General features: G+C 60.8%; 1 protein-coding gene across 1 annotated transcript in view; it reads right to left on the bottom strand.

Moving 5' to 3' along the window:
* NRXN2 (neurexin 2) overlaps window positions 1-8,402 on the bottom strand; it is an 89,064-nt gene that overhangs the window by 697 nt on the left and 79,965 nt on the right. Inside the window, exons 20-21 of the mRNA XM_025214933.1 lie at window positions 2,406-2,728; window positions 841-919 (exon numbers count right to left, since the gene is read on the bottom strand). Of these exons, the coding sequence (XP_025070718.1) occupies window positions 841-919; window positions 2,406-2,728 (402 nt within the window). The remainder of the gene's footprint in view (window positions 1-840; window positions 920-2,405; window positions 2,729-8,402) is intronic.

Here is an 8,402-nt window from a genome sequence, read left to right as displayed (position 1 = left end):
CGTGTAGGGTGTGTCATGGTGTGCACGTGTGCCTGTGTCAGTGTAGACATATGAGCACATGTGACTGCATGTGTCAAAGGATAAGTGGCAATGCACACAAGTGTATGTGAGCGCCCATGTCCACACAGGAGTGTGTCTGAATCTTGGCGGGCATAGGAAGGCATGTACGTGTCCCTGTCTGTGCACAAAGGCATCTACAGGGACAGGTATGTGTGTTTACAGGGATGTGTGTGTGCATGTGTCTGCGTGCATGAAGGCATGTGTGGAGAGGGACAGCTGTATGCATGGGCACAGAGGTGTGTGCATGTGTATACAGGTGTGTATGTGTGTGTGTGCGCACCATGCTGTGTGCATGCACTGGGGATATGCAGGTGTGTGTGTGCGAGTATGCACTGGGGTGTGCATGTGTGCCTCAGGATGTGTGTGTTCATAAGGGTGTGTTCCAGGATTTTTCTATATGTGTTGGTGATGTATGCACCAAGGCTTGTGTATGTGTGTGTGCATGGGGGCGTGTGCACGTGTGTGTACAGAGGCACATGTATATGTGCTGGTACCCCAGGGCATGTGTCCATAGGAACATGCGTATTTGTGTATGCACCAGGGTGTGCATCTACAGAGATACGCATGCATGTGCATGTGCACTGGGGGGTGTGTCTACACGGACATGTGTGTATGTACGTGTGCACCGGGGTGTGTGTCTACAGGGACACACGTGGTATGTACATGTGCACCTGGACACGTGTCTACAGGGACACCTGTGCAGGTGCGTGTGCACCAGGGTGTGTGCGCACGTTGCCCCCCCTCCCCCCGGCACTGGCGGCGGCGCGGAGAAGGACCCACCTGTGCTGGGCTCACACTCCTCCAGGTCCTCGTCGTCGCTCGGGCACTCGGCCGACGCCACCAGCAAGTCGTCCGTGTTCTGGTGGGGGGAAAGGAGGGTGAGGTCAGCAGGGGAGCGCCCAGGTGTTCAGGCACCCTGCCCCACTGCCCCAACCCCTGCTCTAGCCGGTGCCCCTGGTCAGGCCTGGATCGGGCCCCCCGGAGGGAGCTGTGCTGTGTGGGGGGGCAGCCAGCAGGGGGCGCTCTGCCTCGAGGGGCCCTGATACCCACTCCAGGAAGCTAAGCAGGGTCTGGGAAGGTTGGCATACCTATGGGAGACCATGTGTGCTGATGTGCCAAGCCCTAGGGGGCACCGTGTTGCAGGGGGCAGCCAGCAGGGGGCGCTGGGCTTGGCTGCGGTGCCAGGGCCTGGTGCCCTTGGAGCGGGTCTGTGGCGCTGCAGGGAGCGGGCGTGGAGCCAGCAGGCGCTGGGACTGCCGAGGAGCAGCAGTGGAGGGGGAGCATGGCAGGGGCCAGCGGCTGGTGGTGAACACGGGCTGGGAGGGCAGCATCTGCTAGAGGGCAGGAGGCCTGTCCCCAGGCCTCGGGGCTCCCTCCTGTCACCCCCAGCTCCGACCCCCCTCCCAGAGCCGGGGGGAACCCGGGCATCCGGCTCCCAAGTGTCTGGGGTCCCAGGCCCCCTGCTCTAGCTTGCAGCCCCCGCAGCGGGGAGGGACTCCAGGTGTGTGGGGTCCCAGCCCCCCCCTCTAACTCGCAGCCCGGGCAGTGGGGAGTGAACCCAGGTGTCCGGGGTCCCAGCCCCCTGCTCTCGCCCCCCACCCCCGCCCCCTCCCCCGCGCTGCCTTCAGCTCTGAGTCATCCTCACCCCAAAACCCCGGCCTCCCCCTCCCCCCCATGGCAGCCGGGACGACTTTGTCAGCGATTTTCCCTCTAATGCAGGAGGAGGAGGAGGAGGAGGGGGCCGCAAAGGCTCTGTCACTGCAGCTGGGGTGTGAGACCCTGCAGCCCCCACAGATCTGCCCCCGGGGTCCCCTGTGCCTCCCAGTGGGGTGTCATCCCCTGCCCTGTCCATCCCCTCTTCAGCCTCCCAGCCCCATGGCTGCCCCTGACATCTCCCCACCCCGCAGCACCCAGCCCCCGGGGCTCCCCGGGGTCACAGGTCCCACTTATGCTACAGAGCTGGGACACGCGGCCTAGAGCAGGAGGTTGGGGGGGGAGGATACAGACCCCCCATGTTACAGAGCTGGGACACTTGGCCTAGGGCAAGGGGGCGGGGAGGATACAGACCACCCTTATGCTACCAAGTTTGGACACGTGGCCTAGGGCAGGAGGTGGGGGGGAGGATACTGACCCTCCCCCATGATATGGAGCTGGGACATGTGGCCTAAGACAGGGGGTTAGTGTGGGGGAGGATACGGACCCCCCATAATGCAGAGATGGGACACGTGGCCTAGGGAAGGGGTCGGGGGGAGGATACAGACTGGACATGCTATGGGTCTGGGACACGCGGCCTAGGGCAGGGGGTTGGGGGTGAAGATACAGGCCCCCACCCCGGCCCCGCTGACCTGGGCAATGCTGTCACGCATGGTGGGGGAGCGCCCACGCCGCGTGGTAGTGGTGGCCATGGTGGTGGTGGTCTCCATGATGGTGGTGGACATGTCGGCCAGCAGCGTGGTGGCCGTGGTCTCAGTGGTGAGCACGGAGGGCACCTCGCCCACCAGGCGCAGGTTGCCTTCAGCCCGCACGTTGGGGTCGCTCTCGGCCGCCAGCGCCAGCACCTTCAGCCCGTTGTAGTACAGCCCCGAGATCTGGCCCTGGAAGGGGCGGTCCTGGTCGCGGCCCCCGATCTTGATGGCGGCCTGGCTGTTAAAGATGGTCAGCTGCCGACCTGCCGGGGGACACAGAGAGGCAGGACCAGGGTGAGCGAGCGCCTGGCGGCTGCTGCTGCACAGGGGGGAGCTGTAGCAGCCGGGGGCCCGTGGCCATGTCCCCTCCTCCGGGCCCTGCACCCTGGATACGGGGGGGCTGCCGCTGCTCGGATCCCCTCACCCAGCACGTGGTGGAGATCAGCAGGCCTCTTGCCGGCACCCAGCATCCATCCATCTCTCTACCCCCGCTGCCTGCCATCCCTCCATCCTCCCCACTCCTTCCTTCCTTTCATTCACCCACCCATTCCCATTTCCACCCACCCACCAGCCCCACTTCCCTCCCCATCCATCCATTCTCCTCACTCCTTCCTTCCTGCCTTCCTTCCTTCCATTCGCCCACCCATCTCCATTGCCCCCCATCCATGCCCTGCAACCTCCACCCCGTCCTACTCCAGCCCCGGCCGAGCCCTGCAGGGGAAGACGAGGGAACAGGAGGGTGAGAGAGCGGGAGGAGGTGCTGCTGTGGGGGGCTCAGACACCTGGGGACCGGGCCAGGGGCCATCACCACCCAGCCCCACGTGCAACGTGCCAGCCCTGGTGTGAAGCGAACCCCCACCCTCCCATGCTCTCTTCCCCTCCTCCTCTTCCTCACTCCCTCCTTCCCACAAGGTTTTAAAAAAGCCAAAGGGAAGTGTCAGAGGGGGATTGGGGGGGGGGGGGGGCAATGCAGGGACCTCCTAGTGCAAACAGCACTGCATCCTTGTGTGAGCCCCTCGCACAAGGCCAGTGCAGACGCTGTAACCCTCTGGGTGGGGGCGACAGCAGGTTTAGGCACCTTTAAGCCACCTGGCCCTGCACGGGGCCCTGCCAGGTTTTGGGGGTGTGGAGGGGAGGGAGGGGGCATTAGAGTTTTAATTAGTTTCCCTCTTGTTAGCAGGTTATTATTAGAATTTTTGTTGTTGCTTATTTAGAGGCATTGTTAGATGGTTTAGTTCCTGCTGGGGGTTTAGTGCTTTTTTCAGCGTGCAAGAACCCGTGTGTGCTGGGAGACACCCGCCTCCCCCCTCGCATGTGCTTGTGGCAGGCATGGGGGCCGGCCCAGGCCTTGCTCACTGTGCTCACACACTCACTGGATGCTTTGGGCCTCTGAGCACAGGGATGTGTGCGAGGAAGAAGGGGTAAGGAGTGTCACATGCTTGTGAACAAGGTCACGTTGGTCACTGACCCATGCAGGCAAAGGGGCGTGATGGGGGCACATGCCTCTTGTGAACAAGGCAGGCCTGGTGAACTGGAGTCATTGAGCGTGACCCTGGAGCATGTGGGGCACCAGGTCGTGTCCGTTGTGCGTGTTGGGGCATCCCCAAACCTGGCCCCAGTGAACACCAAAGCATCATGCGTGACCCTGGTGAATGCCAAGGTGCCACCAGGCAGGACCCTTGTGAGCACCGAAGTGTCATGAGTGAACCTGGTGAGTACTGAGGCATCAACCCATGGGTCACGGGGGCCCTGATGCGGGACCCTTGTGAGCACAGGAGCATGAAGCGGGACTCTCGTGATGCTTGGGCAGACAGGACTTGTGACGAAGGAGGGCGAGCCTGGCACGTGTCATGAAACTGGTGAGACTGACAGGAGCACAGTTGTGCCAAGCTGTGGCCCTCGTGAGCACAGCAGCATCACCGACCAGGGCCCTCGTGAACAGGGGAAGCGTCAGCGAATATGACCCTTGTGACCAGCAATGTGTCACTGCACACGACCCTCGTGAACAGCAAAGTGTCGTGAAATAAGGCCCTCGTGACTACTGGGGTGTCCACAAACGTGTCCCTTCAGCAACTTGTCACGGAGTCCTAGAAGATGACGGGACCTCCGGAGGTCACATCTAGTCCAACCCCCGCTCCGAGCAGCCCCAGCCCCAACTCCATCATCCCAGCCAAGGCTTTGTCTACTCAGGTCTTCAAAACCTCCCAGGATGGAGACTCCACCACCTCTCTGGGGAACTTGTTCCAGTGTTTTACTGCCCTCCTCCAGAGAAAATTCTTCCTAAAATCAAAACTAAACCTCCCTTGCTGCAACTTGAGCCCATTTCTCCTTGTTCTGCCATCTGCCACCGCTGAGAACAGCCCAGCTCCAGCCTCTCTGGATCCACCCTGCAGGGAGCTGAAGGCTGCTATCAAATCCCACCTCCGTCTTCTCTTCTCCAGACTGAATCAGCCCAGGTCCCTCAGCCACTACAGTCCTGTCCCCCAGCCCCACAACCATTTTCGTTGCCCTCCGCTGGCCTCTCTCCAACGTGTCCACAGCCTTTCTGTCGTGGGGGGCCCACAGCTGGACACCGGACTCCAGATGTGGCCTCCCCCGTGCTAAATAGAGGGGAAGAATCACTGCCCTGGATCTGCTGGCACCGCTCCTAGCAATGCAGCCCAGGATGCCGGTAGCCTTCATGGCACCAAGGGCACACTGCTGGCTCCTGTCCAGCTTCTTGTCCCCTGTCTCCCCACGTCCTTTTCTGCAGAGCTGCTGCCCAGCCCGTCACCCCCAGCCTGCACCGGTGCATGGGAGTGTCCCGTCCTAAGTGCAGGACTTTGCACTTGTCCTTGTTGAACTTCCTGAGATTGCTGTTGGTCGGATCCTCCAATGTGTCGAGGCCTCTCTGAGCCCCAGCCCCCCTCATCACACAACCCTTGTGAGCAGGGAAGCATCACAAAACAGGACCCTTGTGAGCACCAGGTCATAAACAAATGTGACCCTTGTGAACAGCAACGTGTCGCTGCAAGTGACCTTCGTGGAACAGCTCCCGAGACAGGCCCCTCGTGAACCGGGAAGCGTCACAGAGCAGGCCCCTCGTGAATACGGGAGCATTAATAAATGTGATGAGCAACATGTCACTGCACGCGACCCTCGTGAGCAGTGACACCTCGCAAAACAGGCCCCTCATGAACAGGGAAGTGTCCCAGAGCAGGCCCTCTGTGAACACCAGAGCATTAATAAATGTGATGAGCAGTGTGTCACCACGTGTGACCCTCGTGAGCAGTGACACCTTGCAAGAAAAGGTCCCTTGTGAATAAGGAAGTGTCAGCAAATGGGACCCTCATGAGCTCCAGCGTGTCAATGAATATGACCCTTGTGAAAACCAGTGTGTTGCCACATGCAACCCTTGTGAACATGTCTCAAAACAGGATCCTCGTGAACAGGGAAGCATCACCAAATGGGACTCTTGTGAGCACCAGAATGACATTGAATGGGACCCTTGTGAATGCCCTCATGCTTGTGACACTGTGTCACATGGTGCACACAGCTGAGCAGGCCCAATGTGCTCTGCTCACCAGGAGACACGGGGCCTGGGGGTGGCAGGCTGACCCTGGGGGGTGGCTAGGCCCAGGGAGAGGGATAAATGGGGCGGGGGGATGGGTGGATGGATGGATGGATGAAAGGATGTGGAGATGGATGGATGGAGGTGGGGTTGGATGGGTGGATGTGAGGACATGTGGAAGGCTATGGTGACAGATGGATGGGTGTGAGCGTGTATAGAAGGCTATGGTGATGGATGGATGGATGGATGGGTGTGAGGACATAGGGAACGCTATGGTGAAGGAAGGATGGTTGGATGGCTGGATGTGAGGATAGATGGAAAGCTGGGGGAGGAGGGATGGATGCGGATGGGGATGGGCGAGTGGTTGTGAGGATGGGATTGAGGGGGTAGGGAAGGTTATGGTGAAAGAAGGAAGGTGGACGGATGGAGGATAGCTGGGGGATGGAGAAGTGTGGGCATGACAGGTGGACGAAGGGAGGAAAGGACTTGGAGCTGGGCGAACGGGCGAGTGGGGGACGCAGGGAAGGTGGGGGGAGGCATGGAAGGAGGGGGCTGGGGGCAGGGGCAGATGGAGGTGTCCAGAGAGGCAGAAAGGGAAACAGAGGGATGGATTTGGGGTGCAGGGAGGGATGGACAGGGAGGGATGCCCAAGGGGGCATCTGCAGGTGGGGAAACTGAGGCCCGTGGCCAGCAGCTGCTACATACCCCTCCCCCCCGCTGACCCAGAGGCAGCATCGGAGATGGAAGCCAGGCATCCTGGGGCCTGTGGGTCCCAGTCCCATAGCTGGGGGGGGTGGAGATAAGCAGGGTGGGACTGGGAATGTTTAACCCTTCCTGCTCCAGCACAGCCCCAACCCAGCCGGGAGGACCCCTCACTGCCTCGATGGTGGCTGCGATGGGGGACAGCACAGGGCTGGGATCGGGGCGATGGCAGCGAGGGGAGACCAGACCCAAGTACATGCCCCCCTCAGCCCCAGCCTGGCCAGGAGGCTGCCCCTGTGACCCCCCACGCCCCGCGAGACCCAGATGCCTGGGTTCTCCCCTCACTCTGGGCAGGGACTAGGATTCGGTGGGTTCGAGCGGGGGCAGCGGGAGCCCGGACACCCGGGTTCTCTCCCAGGCCCCAGCCAGGTGCTGGACGCCAGGACAGACCAGGCCACGGTGGGGGTGGGTGGGGGCCGATGTTTTCCAAGCGCCCCTTTCCCCACTGACTCCAGACAGGTTTTCGCGCCCAGCAGAACGCAGCACTTGCCACCCCCACCCCCTGGCATGCCAAGGGTTACCTCTCCTTCGTTACCAGGTCCGTCCATAATTGGTGAGCCGATCACCCTGAGTTGGATTATTTGGGGGGAGAAGTTTGGGGGGAGGTTTAAAAATCCATTAGCAGGTTAGCATCCCTTTAACCGGAGTTTTGGGGGGTGGTTTTGGGTTGGTTGTTGGCAGTTTAATGATTCTGTTAGTAATGCTTCGTTAGCGGGTTCAGGCTTTGCCCGGCGAGACGGGCTGTTGCTTAGCAAGTTAGGCCAGTGGTTAGCTGGTTAGATCGGCCGTTAGCAGATGAGGCCGGTGGTTAGCTGGTTAGATTGTTAGACCGGCCGTTAGCAGATGAGGCCGGTGGTTAGCTGGTTAGATCGGCCGTTAGCAGATGAGGCCGGTGGTTAGCTGGTTAGATTGGCCATTAGCAGGTTACCGCGGCATGGTTAGAGCCTTGTTAGCACCTGGTTACACGCAGTTAGGAGGAGGGTTTGGGGGCAGGTTTTTTGGGGGGGGTTGGCTTTTTTTGGTGGTTTTGGTGGGGTTTTTTTGTTTTTTCCTTTTTCCCCAACTGAGTTTGAGCCTTAAAGGTACAGAGCTCCACCTGGCGGGGTGGGAAAGGCGGGCAGAAAGCTCTGCCCAGAGGGTGGGGGGAGCAACGGGGCAATTACAAAGCTGGTGAGGGGGCAGGATGAAGAGGAGCTGGGCTGGACTTGGATAAGTGTGCGGGGTGCCTGGGCAGGAGGGATGGCCCGGATACCTGGTCTCTATGCTCATCTCTGGGAGGGTGAGAGCAGGGGGCCGGAAGCCCAGATGCCTGGGGTCTCTCCAGCTCTGGGAGGGGAGTTGGGGCTGGGAGCCAGGACACTTGGGGTCTCTTCAGCTTCGGGAGTGGGGGCTGGAGGGGGGGAGCTGGCAGCTGGACGCCTGGGTTCTCTGCCAGCTTTCCAGCAGACTCCAAGCCCGTTCTGCTCTTGCTCTTGCCCGGTGTCTGCCTCTCTGGACAGGACCCTGCTCCTTCTCAAAGTCCCTAAGCGCTGGTGTCCTATTGCCCAGGCCTGGGCAGGCGGTATCTCCCGACAGTGCCCTACCGGGGGGGAATGACACCCGTGCCATGGGGGAGCCCCGACCTT

This window comes from Alligator sinensis, unplaced genomic scaffold (genome assembly GCF_000455745.1).
Source record: "Alligator sinensis unplaced genomic scaffold, ASM45574v1 scaffold1302_1, whole genome shotgun sequence".
Lineage (NCBI taxonomy): Eukaryota > Metazoa > Chordata > Crocodylia > Alligatoridae > Alligator > Alligator sinensis.
The sequence above is the reverse complement of the archived record's forward strand: the minus strand, read 5'-3'. Positions and strand labels throughout refer to the sequence as shown.